Source organism: Pelophylax lessonae (genome assembly GCF_965119305.1).
Source record: "Pelophylax lessonae genome assembly, chromosome: 2".
In the NCBI taxonomy this organism is placed as follows: Eukaryota; Metazoa; Chordata; class Amphibia; order Anura; family Ranidae; genus Pelophylax; species Pelophylax lessonae.
The window spans coordinates 749,663,745-749,680,600 of record NC_138769.1 but is presented as its reverse complement, the minus strand read 5'-3'; the positions used below and the strand labels follow the sequence as shown (position 1 = coordinate 749,680,600).

General features: G+C 48.4%; 1 protein-coding gene across 1 annotated transcript in view; it reads left to right on the top strand.

Annotated features, from left to right (window-relative positions):
- Positions 1-16,249, top strand: part of LOC309545788 (uncharacterized protein) — a 73,724-nt gene extending 57,475 nt beyond the window's left edge. Inside the window, exons 8-11 of the mRNA XM_082245139.1 lie at positions 3,119-3,173; positions 4,475-4,911; positions 10,386-10,512; positions 15,559-16,249. Of these exons, the coding sequence (XP_082101265.1) occupies positions 3,119-3,173; positions 4,475-4,911; positions 10,386-10,512; positions 15,559-16,193 (1,254 nt within the window). The 3' untranslated portion in view covers positions 16,194-16,249. The remainder of the gene's footprint in view (positions 1-3,118; positions 3,174-4,474; positions 4,912-10,385; positions 10,513-15,558) is intronic.
- The last annotated feature ends 607 nt before the right edge of the window (positions 16,250-16,856 follow it).

Genomic DNA, 16,856 nt, shown 5'->3' with positions numbered 1-16,856 from the left:
TCCCACCAGGAGACTGAACTATCTGGGCCTAAGGTTGGATACATCCTGGGCAAGAGAGTTTCTCCTTGCTGGGAAACTCCAGAAGGTTCAGTCAACGATTCGGATGTTGCTGTCCGTCAATTGGCTGGGACTGATGGTGGCCTTCTTAGAGGCAGTACCGTATACCCAGTCTCATACCCGAATTCTCCTGAAGGAGATTCTTTTTTAATGGAATCAGAATTCCGATTCCCTAGACAATCGGATCCGGTTGAGCGAGCGGACCAGGAAGTCTCCGATGCTCAACCAGGGGAAGTCATTTCTTCCGATAGTATCCAGATTACCAATAAGGGTATCGGAACTGAGAGCGATCAGATTTTGTCTGATTTACTGGATCGAGCAGCTCTAGAGCAGCCCGATTCGGATCCAATCGCATATGGCCTCTTCATCCAGAGGTTTTTCCCTAGCTGTCCCTTCATTGGGACATCCCGGATGTGGATCTGTTGGCACCTTGGCCTAACAGGAAGGTGCGGAGGTTTGTAGCTCGCGCCACGATCCTCTAGCGGACGCAGCAGAAACGCTGATCGCACCGTGGGGGCAGTATCAGCTACGGCATGCCTTCCATCCTCTCAAGTTGCTGCGGGAACTTCTTCGCAGGATAGAGGTGGAGGGAATTCCAGTTATTCTGGAAATTCCGGATTGACCTCGTCGAGCCTGGTACGCCGACTTGGCGAGGCTAGTCGCGGACGCTCCTTGGAGACTTCCTCTCAGGGAGGATTTGCGGTCTCAGGGACCGATCTTCCATCTTGCTTTACAGTTGCTGGCTTAATGGCCTGACCATTGAGACCCAGGTACTGAAGGACAAGGGAGTGTCAGCTTCAGTTATTCCTACCTCCAGTTAAAGCAAGGAAAGCGACTTCCAGCACATGGAAGTCTTCTATTGCATGGTGTGAATCTATTGGATTTCCCCCACAGACCTATTCGGTGACCCGAATTTTGGTCTGTCTGCAACAAGGGGTTGAGCAGAAACTATCCTTGAGCACGATCAAGGGTCAGGTTTTCGGCGTTAGCAATCTTCTTTCAAGAAACCTTTGGCTAATCATTTCTTGGTGCAGAATTTCATCCAGGGGGTGCGACATCTGGCTCCGCCAGTGTGCGCACCCTTACCGCCTGGTATCTTAATTTAGTGTGGTCGGTTCTTCAGAAACTTCTCTTTGAAGATATCAGGGAGATTCCCTTGCTTACATTCCCAGAAGGTGGCCTTCTTGGTGGCCATTACTTCTGTACGTAGGGTGTCAGAACTGGCCGCATTATCCTGTCGTTCCCCAGATCTGGTGGTTCATAGGGATAAGGTGGTTCTTCTTCCAAATCCATCCTTCCTTCCTAAAGTGGTTTTCGTAAGACGGACTCACTTTTTGTGATCACGGATAGCCCTTGAAGGGGGTTGCCTGTGTCTGCCGCGACCATATCTACATGGATCAGTCAGACGGTGGTACAGGCTTATTCTATTAAGGATCGGAATCCTCCGTTCCCTGTTAGGGCGCACTTCACTCGAGCGCTCAGTACTTCCTGGGCCTTTCGCCATCAGGCGTCAGTGGTCCAGGTATGTAAAGCGGCCACCTGGTCGTCGGTACATACCTTTACAAAATTTTATAAAATTGATGTGATGGCATCGGCGGATGCCTCATTTGGCCGCAAGGTTTTGCAGGCCGCAATTTGAGGAGACCGGTGGTCTACCTCGAGGGTTTTTTTCTGTTTGAAAATGTTTTTGTTGAGTCTCATCATTAAGGATGAGCATTGTAAACTTCTAGTTGGCACCGGTTGGGCCTTCTAGATTTGGATTTGATTTCCATTTTCCCACCCCTCATTTGTGATACTGCTCTGGGACTTCCCGAAGGTGCTGTATCACCGAGGACTACGTCTGTCAATGAGCGATAGAGAAAAATGGATTTTTGTAAAATCTTACCGTAAAATCCTTTTCTCTTAGCTCATTGACAGACGTAGTACCCGCCCCTCTGTTTTTCAGTTGGGTTGGGTTAAATTCTCTAAGCACTGCTTTTGTGACATAACTGATTTGCTGTGGCGGAGAGAGAGAGGATATACCCTCGGGGACTGCCCCTGGGGTGTGGCCAGAGCATTTTTCATTTCCTGTCTAGTCCTACTCCTGTGGAGGCAACATAACCCGAAGGTGCTGTATCACCGAGGACTACGTCTGTCAATGAGCTAAGAGAAAAGGATTTTACGGTAAGATTTTACAAAAATCCATTTTTTTATAGCAGAGACCCTAGAGAATAAAATGGAGATCATTACAATTTTATTTATCACACCGTATTTGTGCAGCGGTCTTACAAACGCAATTTTTTTGGAAAAAATACACTTTTGTGAATTAAAAAAAAATAAGAAAACAGTAAAGTTAGCCCAATTTTTTTCTATAAAGTGAAAGATGATGTTAGGTCAAGTAAATAGATACCTAACATGTCATGCTTCAAATTTGCGCACGCTCGTGGACTGGCGACAAACATTGGTACTTAAAAATCCCCATAGGCGACACTTTAAACAATTCTACAGGTTGCCACTTTAGAGTTACAGAGGAGGTCTGGGGCTCACATTATTTCTCTGGCTCCAACGATTGCAGCGATACATCACATGTATGGTTTGAATACAGTTTTCATATGTGGGCAGGACTGGCGTATGCGTTCGCTTCTCCGCGCAAGCTTACGGGGACGGTGGTGCTTTAAATTTTTTTTTTTCCCATTTTGTATTTTTATCTTTTTATTTTTTATTTTTACACTGTCCTTTTTAAAAAAAGTTTTCACGTTTTTGGAGTGTGATACATTACATTAGCATATTGGACAAAGAGCAGCGCCGACACACATTCTCTTTACAGGTATTATGGCAGCTATCTGCTGCCATAACCCTGGTATTTAATGTCAAAGTAGCAACGTAAATACACAGTGGGTGGCCGTCCGGAAGAAGTTAACTTGTGGTGTGTATAGAGTTCTGCTTATAGCGTTACAGCCAGAAAACTAGCATTGTTTAGGAGGAGGTCTGTTACGGCAGCCAAGGTATTAATGTCCTGCATAGTCAGTGTGCAAAGCCATAAGAACAATGGTAATGAGTGCTGTTTTGTCTCCCCCTCCAGTCTCTGTTGTCCAAGACGGATGCCGGCTGTAAGACGGAGAAGGAGAATTTCTTTGGTGAGTTTCTTAGCCTGTTATCTAATTGTCAGAGGAAGTTCTGTCTGTGTCCCCCTCTGCACACTTTTGTAAAGGGTTGGGGACAACTCGTATATAAATCAGCTTTACTTTTGCACCATCCTTTTGAATCACACTGTATATTTGCTCGAACGAGATACCAAAATCCTCAGTTTATTGAGCGGTTGTATCCATACATGTGTGATGACCATCATTACTTATCTGTGCAACTGTGTGTCCAGGTGTGACCAATACAACCCCCCCCCCCACCCCTTTTGTGTTTAATATCACCCTCTTTGTACTGTCTTTGGGACACAGGTCCCACCCCTTTTGTGTCTAATATTATTGTAGCGGAGCTCCAATACCCAGCCTAGGTATCTCTACTGTATAATCCTTGAAGCTGAGGAAGTATTAACCTATCCAAGGCAAAATTCCCCCCCCCCCCCGCAGTAACTGGACGACACACAGTTCTGGGAGTCAACAACAACTTTTATTCAGCCACAGCTGGCTTTTATATGATTCCCAATGCAAGGGGTTTCTTAAATCATTTTCCAGGAGCATTTCCTGTTAGACCTGAGAGGGGACAAGTAAACATTTCACAGATCACTCCTCTGTGCCTGAGAGATAATCACGTAGGAACAACCAACACAAACAGTATTCTACTTTCCCAACAGCAACTAATAGGTAACAGTGATTCAATCAACCTGAGCCAATTAACTAGCAGACTTGCCGTCATTGAGCGCCTGAAGTACAATACACATTATTATAAGTGTAAACACAGAACCCACAGTAGACAATAGGTGAGTAAATCAGCATAATGACACAGGGCAGGGTAAACTACATTCTGTAACTTGACACACAGGTATACAAATTTCCAACAGTAGACAGTCTATAAGAAGGGCTGCTGGAGAAATCCCCCCTCCCCTCTAGCAGCCAATCCACATACACATTTACATCCCATAATAGGTTGATCCCAAGGCAGACCGAAACAATAGAACAATGGGAAACGGGCACTAAACAACAACAAACCCCACATATAGTGTCTGTCCTTCATTCCCAGTGACGGTGACTACCCTCACAATTATCCTCCTTGGTACTGGTTTTGACTTTGTCATACTGGGAATAGGAGGGGGGTGATAAGAATTGTATCGTTTGCGATTGTCTTAATTCTCCTGTAGGGAGCTGTATAACCCAATGATCTCTAAATTTCTGTCTGTTAATGAACTGTTATTTAGAGTAAATGCAAAAATCCCAAAAAATGTTGGCTCATTGCTGACTAATGGAGTGATATTTTGTGTCAGCAGAGGACGATTGGAAAGCAATCAATGGTGGTCAGAGCACACATCAGGATACCAACGGGGTTGTGAATGCGACAGATAAGAACCCGACTGGCGGCCCTGAGCGCTTGTTCCCGTGTACTCAGTGTGAGAAGACCTTCCTCCACAGTCAGGACCTGGTGAGACATCAGCGTACCCACCTCGGAGAGCGGCCCTACGTGTGCAACCAGTGCGGCAAGTGCTTCCGGCGCAACACCTCTCTTCTCATCCACGAACGCATTCACACTGGGGAACGTCCGTACCAGTGCGCCCAGTGCGGAAAGAGCTTTGTACAGCGCCAGCACCTCACCACCCACCTGAAGACCCACACCGGGGAGAAGCCCTTTCCGTGTACGCTCTGCGGGAAGAGCTATCGCTGGAGGTCCGAGCTGCTCAAACACCAGAGGGTGCACAGTGCTGGAGAGGTAAGGGTCTAAACTCTATGGTTACATTACATGTGGCTATCTATATAATGCCCCTCCCCCTCAATGATTGCAGCCCCCTGTGCTAGCACACTTCCCCCATAGCACCCGCTAGTTACATAAAAGGTCACCTTTAAAATTAATAAATAAATGCACATTTCTCTTTCGTTCATTGATGGACACAGCTCCTGATTTCCATAACCATTGGGTTATGCTGCCCCCTACAGGAGTAGGACACTAGGCAGAAAATAATTCTGGCTACACCCATGGGGTATACTCACTTTCTCTGCTATGGCTACTTGTTTTTTTTTTTATTCCTAGTCAGGAGTAAGGACCTCGTTCCTTGCTGGGATCTCTGGTCCTGGCAATTTTTTTCTTTTTAGATAGAAATTCTTTTCTCCTGGATTTTTCCTGTGAGATCTACAATCAACTGCCTGACTGGGCGACGGCCTGGATAATTTAGATCCAGTGGTCACCCCAGTCTGGTCAGCGAGAACGCGCGCAAACCTCAGCTCCGCGCTAGGTTGGCCGTGACATAGCCCCACTGGACAGGGGCTGGCCTGCGACCACGGGGAGTGGTCCCTTGACCTAGAGGTGTTTCATCAGCTGTGTCTCCGGTGGGGCACCCCCGAGGAGGATCTGTTGGGGTCTCGGCTCAACAGAAAGGTGTAGAGGTTTGTGGCTCGGTCAAGGAATCCTCTGCTCTTCGCCACAGACATGCCGGTTGCCCCATCAGTTCAGTATCGTCTGATTTATGCCTTCCCTCCTCTCAAGCTTCTGCCAAGACTTCTACGCAGGATCGAGGCAGAAGAGATTCCGGTCATCTTAGTGGCTCCGGACTGGCCTAACTGGGCTTGGTACGCTGGTCTGGTGCAGCTGGTCGCCGACGTTCCTTGGCAGCTTCCTCTCAGGGAGGAACTGCTGTCCCAAGGACCGATTTTCCATCCTGCTTTACAGTCGCTGGCTTTGGCGGCTTGGCTGTTGAACGCCATGTCCTGAAGGATAGAGGTTTGAGTCAGTGATTCCCACACTGTTAAGATAGGAAATCTACTTCTAAGAATATCTACCATTGTACGGGGAAGACGTACATTGCATGGTGTAAGTCTCTTGGGGTTCTTCCTCGGTCCTTTTCGGTGGCTTGAATCTTGACCTTCCTTCAACGGGGGGTTGAACAGAAATTGGCACGATTACCATCAAGGGCCAGGTGTCGGCTTTGGCGGTCGTCTTCCAACAACCTTTGGCCGCACGTTCCCTGGTTCGTTACTTTCTTCAGGATGTCTGACATTTGGTTCCTCCAGTGCGGGCATCGTTGCCACCTTAGGATCCTAATTTGGTGCTTTCAGCTCTACAGAAGCCTCCCTTTGAAAATATTCAGGAAACTCCCCTGCTTACCCTGTCCCAGAAGGTGGCCTTGTTAGTGGCTATCACCTCTGCACGCAGGGTGTTGGAACTGGTGGTGTTATCCTGTCGTTCACCTTACCTGGTGATTCACAGAGATAAGATGTTTCTTCGCCCATGTCTGTCATTCCTTCCAAAGGTTTTTTTCTCAGATTTTCATTTGAATGAAGACATTGTGTTGCCTTCCCTGTGTCCCAGGCCTAAACATCTGAAGGAAATTGTCTTGCATGCCTTGGATGTGGTTCAAGCAATTAGGGTGTACCTGGCAGCTACGGAGTCTTTTAGGAAGACGGACTCTAACTTTTTGCTCACGGATGGACCTTGAAAAGGGTTGTCCGCTTCCTCTGCGACCATGTCCACATAGATCAGACAGACGGTGGTTCAGGCCTATTCCATCAGGGGTCAGGTTCGTCCTTTCCCTGTCAAGGCGCACTCTACTCGGGTGCTTAATGCCTCCTTGGCCTTCTGTCAGGCGTCAGTGAGGCAGGCTTGCAAGGCGGCAACCTGGTTGTTGGTGCACACTTTTACAAAGTTCTATAAAGTGGATGCGTTGGCATCTGCGGATTTCTCTTGGCCACAAGGTTTTGCAGGCTGCTGTTTAGGAGGACCTGATCCTCTTTGAGGGTGTATTTGTTTTTTTTTCAGTTGTGCTCCAGTTGTTTTTGGTTGAGCTCCTGTTTACCTGGTTGGCTACTTTTTAGCCTTGGGAATTTTTTTTATTGTTCCCACCCCCACTGCTTTGGGACATCCCGATGGTTATGAATATCAGGAGCCGTGTCCGTCAATGAAAGAGAAAATTGGATTTTTGACTTATCGTAAGATCCATCTCTTTGATGTTCATTGAAGGACACAGCACCCACCCCTCTGTGGAGTTATAATTCTTCTGACACTGCTTGTAACAAAACTGGGTGGCTTTAGCAGAGAGAGGGAGTGTATCCCCTGGGACTGCCCATGGGTGTAGCCAGAATTATTTTCTGCCTAGTGTCCTACTCCTGTAGGGGGCAGCATAACCCAATGGTTATGAAGATCAGGAGCTGTTTCCGTTAATGAACATCAAAGAAATGGATTTTACGGTAAGTCAAAAATCCCATTTTTTTTTTCTGCAGGTAAAAAATTGTGCATTTACAGGAAGAATCAATGATGATCCACCACAGCGCTCAACAGCACCGCAGTAGTTCATTGAGAACGACAAGCAGACTGCCGCAAGGGACGTCGGTACTTGTAGGTCATTCATTCACAGAACTCTGTGAAAGAATGACCCAGCGGTGTGGGTGGAGCCCTGCACGGCCACCCTCTTTCCAAAAAGTGACAGCTGGTACGGGGAACTTCTCCCCCATACTGCTGTCACAGGAAAAGAGGGGAGTGGCTGCAGCATTGGGAACATGTTACATGTAACACCCTGAAAATGAGTGGAACATTTTTCTAAAGGTGAACTTAACTTTTAACCACTTCAGCTCCGGAACATTTACCCCCCTTAATGACCAGGCAATTTTTAGCAATACGGCACTGCGTTACTTTAACTTGTTGATACCCGCAATATAGCCGAATGATGGCTACAGCGCGGACATAAATTACAGCAAGGGCGTACATTGACGTCCTCCCGGCAACAAGCGGGGTCCCTGCAGAGTGCGCCCATCTCGCTCTGTAATTGGCTATCCTGGCCCCTTACCACGTGATCAGCTGTCATTGGCTGATCTTGTAAAGTAAACAGCAGCCGGCGATCAGCTGTTTTTTTCTCCTCACTGTCAGTGTGAGGAAAAAAAGAAAAAAAACGATCGCCGGCTGCTGTCAGAGGGACATTGTCCTGAAGAGGAGAGGGATTATTTGTGCCCACCAGTGTCACCCATAATTGCCCACCAGCGCCACCTACCAGTGCCCACCAGTCAGTGCCCACTATTGCCACCTACCAGTGCCCCATCATAAGTGTCACCTACCAGTGCCCATTAGTGCTACCTATCAGTGCCCATGAGTGTTGTCCATTAGTGCCCTTCAGTGCCCATTGGTGCCACCTATCAGTGCTGCCTTATCAGTGCCCACCAGTGCAGCCTATCAGGGCCCATCAGTGCCGCCTCATCAGCGCACATCAATGAAAGAGAAAAATTACCTGTTTGCAAAATTTTATAACAAATGATAAAAACAGTTTATTTATTTTTTTTCCAAAATTTTCGGCCTTTTTTTTGTTCAGCAAAAAATAAAAAACCCCAGTAGTGATTAAATATCACCAAAAGAAAGCTCTATTGGTTTAAAAAAAAATGATAAAAATTGAATTTGGGTACATTGTTGCATGACCACGCACTTGTCATTCAAAGTGTGACAGCGCTGAAAGCTGAGACTTAGCCTGGGCATGGGGGAGGGGGTTTAAGTGCCCGGTAGGCAAGTGGTTGTAAAGGCAGAAGGTTTTTTATCCTAATGCATTCTATGTAGTAAGATAAAACGCCTTCTTTGTGCAGCCCCCCCCCCCATAATACTTACCTGAGGTCCCTCTAGCTCCAGCGATGTTGTAGGAATGTCTCGGACTCCCCTCCTCATTGGCTGAGACAGCAGCGCTGCGCCACTGGCTCCTGCTGCTGTCAATCAAAGTCAGTCAGCCAATGAGAATAGAAAGGGGGCAAGGCGGGGCAACAGCGCTGTGTCTAAATAGACAGGGAGCTGTGACTTGGCTCAGGTGCCCCCCATAGCAAGCTCCTTGCTGTGGGGGCACCCAAAAGGAGGGAGAGCCGAAGAGGGACCCGAGAAGAGGAGGATCCGGGCCACTCGGTTTAAAACCAACTGCACAGCGGAGGTAAGTATAACATGGTGGGTTTTAATTTGAAAAAAACTAAAGTTTACAATCCCTTTAACTGGCGGTTGTGCGACACTGTATCCAAATAAAATTTTTGTCCCTTTTTTCCCACAAATAGGGCTTTCTTTTGGTGGTATTTGATTCCCTCCTGCGTTTTTTATTTTTTGCGCGAAAAACAAAAAAAAAAAATTTCGATAATTTTGGAAAAAAAATAATTTTTTTTTCCTTTCGGCCATAAAACATATCCAATAAAAAAATGTACAAAATCAAATTTCTTCAAATTTAGGCCGATCATGTATTCTGCTAGTAAAAAAAAAAAAATCCCTATAAGTGTATATTTATTGGTTTGCGCAAACGTTATCGCAACTACAAACTATGGAGTATATTTATTTTTTTCTACTAGTAATAGATTTACAGCGGATTTTGATTGGTTTGCGCAAAAGTTATTGCGTTTACTAACTACGGGAAAGATTTATCATTTTTACTGTTTTTTTTTTTTTAACTAGTAATGGCGGCGATCTGTGATTTTTTTTTTTTTTTTTTTGCGACATTGCAGCGGACAGATCGGACCCTTGACTGACAGTTTTGACACTTTTGGGGGTACAAGTGACATTACTACAGTAATCAGTGCTAAAAATATGCACTGTCACTGTAATAATGACACTGGCAGGGAAGGGGTTAACTTTATTAGTGATCAAGGGGTTAAGTGTGTCCCTAGGGGTGTGATTCTAACTGTAAAGGGGCGTGGCTTGTGATGTAACCACAGAGACATACGATCCTACATAGCAGGATTGTATGATCTCTGCAGTTACATCAGGGAGAATGACAGACGCTTTGTTTACATCAGCCGCCTGCCTTTATCCCTCTCCAGCGGGAGATCGCGAGTGACCGGCGGACATCGGAGCCGCCGGTCACTCGCGCGGGGATGTCAGGGAACGAGCGGGGGCGGGAGCCCGCCTCCGGCGGCGCGCGCTCGCCCCCGATAGGCTCGTGGGCGAGTGACGTACCGGTACGTCACTTTGCCCAGGAGGGGCTGACCGCCGCAGTATATGTACTTGCGGCGGTCGGCAAGTGGTTAATATGTATTATGCTATATATTTTTGTTAAAAAAAAAATCCCAGTAAGCTTATACTTGATTGGTTTGCACAAAAGTAATAGCGTCTACTAACTATAAGATATATGCTGGAATTTTTTTTTTTTTATACTAATAATGCGACCAGCATGCCTCAGTATGGTGACATTGTTGCAGCAGTTGTCGTCCTGTGCTCTGCCATCTAAGTGTCCATGTATGTTTTAGGCGCCGGTGTCGTTTGATGACGTGGCGGTGTGTTTCTCAGAAGAGTGGAAGGATCTGGAGGAGTGGCAGAAGGAGTTGTATCGAAATATGCTGAAGGACAGCGCTGACTCCCTCCTATTGGGTAAGGGTTTCTCTTCTGCTCTGAACTTTCCAAATGAGCGATCCTCTTAGACTTTGTGGCATACAGTGACAAAGTGCAAGGGTTTTTTTTTTTTTTTATAATATATTATGTAATTAAAGCGGAGTTCCAGCCTCACACACTCACCTGTCCAACGGTCCAGCGATGCGGCCACCCGAAGCCTCGCTCTTCTCCCTCTCTGCTCTGCGGCGCCGGCATCACTGATGTGGTCACCCGGCTGCGACAGTTTGCGGCTTCACAGCCGGGTACGCACTGCGCATGCGCGAGTTGGGCTACGCGTTGTGATTGGCCGGCAATCTTCTGGGACCTCTGACATGTCCCAGAAGATTGCAGGGAGGGAGGGGGGGAGGAGAACTTTCGCTCAGGGCGCCGCGGCGCTCCGAGCGGAAGTGGGAGCGGGTACCTGTCAAAACTAGGTACCCGCTCCCCCCCACAAAAATGACATGCCAAATGTGGCATGTCGGGGGGTTAAAACTACCTAAAGCGGAAGTTCCACTTTTGGGCGGAACTCCGCTTTAAATTGGTTCTAATATCAGAAGGTTTTTCATCTTAATGCATTAAGATAAAAAAAACCTTCTTTGTGCAGGATGGGGGCCCTGCCTTGTTGACGGGATGGGGGCCCTGCCTTGTTGACGGGATGGGGGCCCTGCCTGGTTGACATAGGCAGAGCCCTGTCCTATGTGTGTTCCGGACGATTAGAGGGTGTTGGCGGTAATCTATTGGCTGACACCCGCTGATTGACATCTGCTATGTAAAATCACAGCAGAGCCAGGTCACCGGTAGTGCGCGTGTGCGCCCCCTACCCGGACGTGCCAGATCACATACTAGGTACGTGATCTGGCGCAGGAGAGCCGCCTGTATATCTAGGTTATGCGGTTGGCAAGTGGATAATTGAAGGGGTTGTCGTAGACCTCCAGTGACTGGGTACCAGCAACCAACCTGCTGGGAGTAAGAGTTGAAGATTCCCGTTATGAATTGCTGCACGTGATTCCGGTAGTATAGATGGCTTTTCATATACCTCATAGGGACTCCTAGAGATGGTGAGGCAGATGGATGTATGATTATAGAGCCTCCCATGTTTTGTGGCTCGCATGCCTCCTAGAAGGCTAGTAAAAGTCTGTGTAGGCACCTCTTCTGGTGCTTGTGCTCGCATAAAACCTCCAGGCTCATTTTTTGTTTTCTAAAATGTCCACCAGGCAGTAATTTAAAAAAAAAAACAACTAATAATAAAAAGCAGAGCAGCATTGACTGCACAACCTTTAATCTAGAGCGGTTCTTATACTGTACCTCTTATTTGCTGCTAGATATTCTCCTCCTTCCCTGTTCAGTGACACCTAGAGTCCCTCAACATGATACAACTCAAGTGCAGTACATGGTGGCCTTGCTCCCTGATCACATTCTTCACTTTGTATACATACATATACATATATACACAGTATATCCATGCAGAGAGCCATGTTTTCTGCATCATCCATGACCGCCCACAGCTGGAAAAAGAAAAACCAAAGAGGAGGAGGACCCAGCATCACATGACCGATCCAAAAGGCATCTAAAAAAGATGACTGGGGGAAAAAAGCATAAAATAATGCCAGGAAGGGGAGAGCAAATGAAGGAGGGTTTAAAGTGATTGTAAAGCTTCAGATATTTTTTTTCTAATAAACTAACAAACATGTTATACTTCCCTCCTCTATGTAGTTGGTTTTGCACAGAGCAGACCCGATCCTCCTCTTCTCGAGGAACTTCTGGCTCCTCTTCTCGGGTCCCCCGCCAGCGCTTCTGGCTCCTCCTCCTCTTCGCGGGTCCCCCGCCTGCGCTTCTGGCTCCTCCTCCTATACTCGGGTCCTCCGCCAGTGCTTCTGGCCCCTCCTCCTCTTCTCGGGTCCACTGCCAGCACTTCTGGCCCCTCCTCCTCTTCTCGGGTCCCCTGCCAGCACTTCTGGCCCCTCCTCTTCTCGGGTCCCCCGCCAGCGCTTCTGGCCCCTCCTCCTCTTCTCGGGTCCCCCGCCAGCACTTCTGGCCCCTCCTCCTCTTCTCGGGTCCCCCGCCAGCACTTCTGGCCCCTTCTCCTCTTCTCGGGTCCCCCGCCAGCACTTCTGGCCCTTCCTCTTCTCGGGTCCCCCGCCAGCGCTTCTGGCCCCTCCTCTTCTCGGGTCCCCCGCCAGCGCTTCTGGCTCCTCCTCCTATACTTGGGTCCCCCGCCGGCGCTTCTGGCTCCTCCTCCTATACTCGGGTCCTCCGCCAGCGCTTCTGGCCCCTCCTCCTCTTCTCGGGTCCCCCGCCAGTGCTTCTGGCCCCTCCTCTTCTCGGGTCCCCTGCCAGCACTTCTGGCCCTTCCTCTTCTCGGGTCCCCTGCCAGCGCTTCTGGCCCCTCCTCTTCTCGGGTCCCCCGCCAGCGCTTCTGGCTCCTCCTCCTATACTCGGGTCCCCCGCCAGCGCTTCTGGCTCCTCCTCCTATACTTGGGTCCTCCGCCAGCGCTTCTGGCCCCCCCTCCTCTTCTCGGGTCCCCCGCCAGCGCTTCTGGCCCCTCCTCTTCTCGGGTACCCCGCCAGTGCCTCTGGCTCCTCCTCTTCTCGGGTCCCCCGCCAGCGCCTCTGGCTCCTCCTCTTCTCGGGTCCCCCGCCAGCGCCTCTGGCTCCTCCCCTTCTCGGGTCCCCCGCCAGCGCCTCTGGCTCCTCCTCTTCTCGTTTCTCCCGCCAGCGCATCTGGCTCCTCCTCTTCTCGGTTCCGCCGCCAGCGCTTCTGGCTCCTCCTCCTTTGGCAAGTGCCACAATAGAAAGCGGCTTTTTATGGGGGCACTCTCGTGCAGGCTCATTTCTAAGCTCCATCCCGAGCCCCCATGGGGGGAGTCAACGATATGGAGATAATGTTATACTTCTAGCTTCAAGTGATTGTAAAGTCTCATTGGTTTTTTTTTTTAACCACTTCCGGAAGGATCTGCCCTCTTAAAGACCAGGCCATATTTTGAGATACGGCACTGCGCTGTTTTGACAATTGCGCGGTCGTGTGATGCTGTATCCAAATAAAATTGATTTCCGTTTTTTTCCCCACAAATAGAACTTTCTTTTGGTGGTATTTGACCACCTGTGAGATTTTTTTTTTTTATTTATTTATTTATTTTTACTAGTAATGGCGGCGATCTGCTATTTTTAGTGGGACTGCGACATTGCGGTGGACAGATGGGACGCCTAACTGACATTTTTGACACTTTTGGCGGGACCAGTGACATTACTACAGTAATCAGTGCTAAAAATATGCACTGTCACTGTACTAATGACACTGGCAGGGAAGGGGTTAACCCAGGGGTGATCAAAGGGTTAAATATGTAGGGGGTGTTTTTTAGAACTGTGGGGGGGGGGGGGGGGTGGGCTTTCTGCATGAACACAGAGACCTGTGTTCTTCAAAAAGAGGATCTCTGTGTTTACAACGGCAGACTGCCGTTCTGTCTCTTCGAGGAGCGACTGCGGGTACAGCTTGCTATAGTGGCACCGGAGCCGAACTGGATAGATGTACAGAGCTGCTGTTTGGCCCTGCCCCCTCACTCTCTTGATTGGCTAAGTGACTTTGACAGCCACGAGAGCCAATTGTGCCGCGGCTGTGTCTCCGCCAATCAGGAGGGAGAGTCCCGGACAGCTGAGGGACTCATGGATATCACTGGATAGAGATGGGGCTCAGATAAGTATTAGGGGGTACTGGGGAGGCAGCTGCACACAGAAGATTAATGCATAAAATGCATCTTCTGCCTTTTACAACCACTTTCAAATTGTAATGGAAATGAAAGGGAGGGATAGGTGGCGCTGCCTGAGAAAAGCTACACTTGTATTATATAAAGGGCTATTGCTAATGTGTAAAAAGTATAAATAAGTGATGTACATACAATACATTAATATCATTTCAAAATTAAAGTGCTCTTAGTGCAAATAAAGGGCAAAAAAGTCAATAAGCAATATATCTCATGAATATATATGGCAGAACGTGATGTCATATGGGAAGTGCTGTCAGTACAAAGGAATATAAAAACACAACCTATAAAATATAAATTATACATTGATCCCAAAAAATTTCAAAAGTCCATATAAAGTGACAAGTGCGAAAACCAGTGCAAATAAACGACAGTCTCTGGTGATAAACTGTGAGAGTGGGTCCACTCGTGGCCCCCCCCTTTTCCAGGTCTGCACTCACCAGCAGATGAAACCCCTGCACAGGGGTCACAGGCACCAACCAAACAGCGGTATATCTCATCCTCCACCTTAATGCACCAGATCACGGGGGGCAGAAGATGAAACCCCTACAGGGGTCACAGACATCAACTAAACAGCGCTATATATCTCCTTTTCCACTTCAATCCGCCTAATCACGGCGAGCTCCCATCACAGGTTTATGAGGGTGAAAATAGGTATCGCATAGCGTAATTCCTTACATGATATTTTTATCAAATACAAGTACACTTGCAAACGAGCAGAGGTTAAAAGCCTTGAATTCAGAATTGTCCATTCCATGCGCTGTATCCGAAACGGGATGCGTTCCACGCGTTTCGTCATTCTGTCGTCATCCGGTGCAGCAACTGCTCTGGATGATGTCATTCTGACGAAACTCGTAGAGCATCATCACGTCACTTCCAGTCCGTGGGAAGCATCACGTTCTGAATACAGTCCACCCAGTCAGAATGGCAATCTGCCTTGTTTACATAGGCAGATCGCAGTTCTGTGTCTCTGCCTGCCGGCGGGTGCCGGAGTGCTCCGGGTTTGGCTCCCTGGCACCCACTGTGTTTTTTTCAGCAGAGGTGAGCCACTGGCCCGCACGCATGCCCCACACCCAGAAGTGCGGGATCACATATATATATATATATATATATATATATGTATATGTATGTATGTATGTGATCTGGTGCACAGCTGCCCCCCTGTAGCGATAAAACTGCTGTAGGGCTGTCCAGGAAGTGGTTAGGATCTGTGCTGCCATATGACTGTAGATGAGTCTTGGTGATAAATTCTAAAATCTGAGTATCTGATTCTGTTTCTTCTTTTACCCAGCAGGTGAAGTGTGGATTAATAAAAATGGGAAGGAAATGGCTCCAGAGAGGCCCCCCGGAGAGCTGGCGTTATCTTTGGACTCTAAAGATCACATCCCTCTTAGCGGCGAGTTCCGGTCTGAGATGAACCCTGCCGGTGTTCCGCAAGAAGCCAGAGACTTCTCCGTGCAGACCGTTCAGGGTGCGGAGCCTCATACCTCCACTGACCCTCTCCGTGGGTTCCGACACAGCCTGCCCTTCATAGACCATCGCAGAGCCCCGCGGGAGAAGCTCTTCTCCTGTAACGAGTGCGAAAAGAGATTCGCACGAAGCTCAGACTTGCTGAAACATCAACGCAGCCACCAGGCCGGCGAAAAGCCGAACCTGTGCAACGAATGTGGCAAAGTCTTCCGTCGCCGAACGGCCTTAATCATCCACAAGCGCATTCATACGGGGGAGCGGCCTTACAAGTGCAAACAGTGCGGCAAATGCTTTGTTCAGCGGCAGCACCTCACCACCCACGTCAAAACGCACACGGGGGAGCGGCCTTACCCTTGCAACGAGTGCGGCAAGAGTTACCGCTGGAGGTCCGAGCTCCTCAAACACCAGAAGGTCCACGGTGATGTGCTGGGGCCATCAGTGGCGTATACGCAAGGATGAGATGTGACGTGTTGATATGAAGGGAGATGGACGATAGTGGGAGACAGCTCAGACATGTGTGCATTGTGCTCACACACGGCTACAATAAAGGAGGGCCCCAGACATGGCATGGGCACCTCAGTGGGAGACAGGAGACCGATCACCTCAGTCTGACCATTTATGGTCTGGTTTTTAGGACCCATTTTAATTAGTTATTACTTGAGCGAACTAACAGGTAGACCGTGCTTCAGCCATCCCAGGAGCTATTATTCTAGATAAACACGAGGCCAAATGCACAGACCTTGGCACATCAAGTGTGATGATGACAGCTGATGGGCTATGGGTTGTGTTTAGGGTTTGGTGTAAGGACAATCTCTACTATGTTTTCCGATGATTGGCTCTCTTGCCCATTCCTGACTACATGCTGGCTTCCTGTCATCGGCAGATATCAGTGTCTACAGTGACAACGTTGTGAGCCATAAACAGCCCCTGGTATGGTGCGTGCAGTAGCTGAGATCTGTTCGGGCAACGCGTTTCAAAGCTTGATCACTGCTAGCGTTTATCAGTGACAGCCTGTTCTGGGGATGTCAACACTTTAAGAAGGAAGCTCTCATTTCCCCCTTGAATGGACCCAGGGGTGTGAGCAACACTCTGAGAAGGAAGCTCTCTCTCTAACCCTGGAGT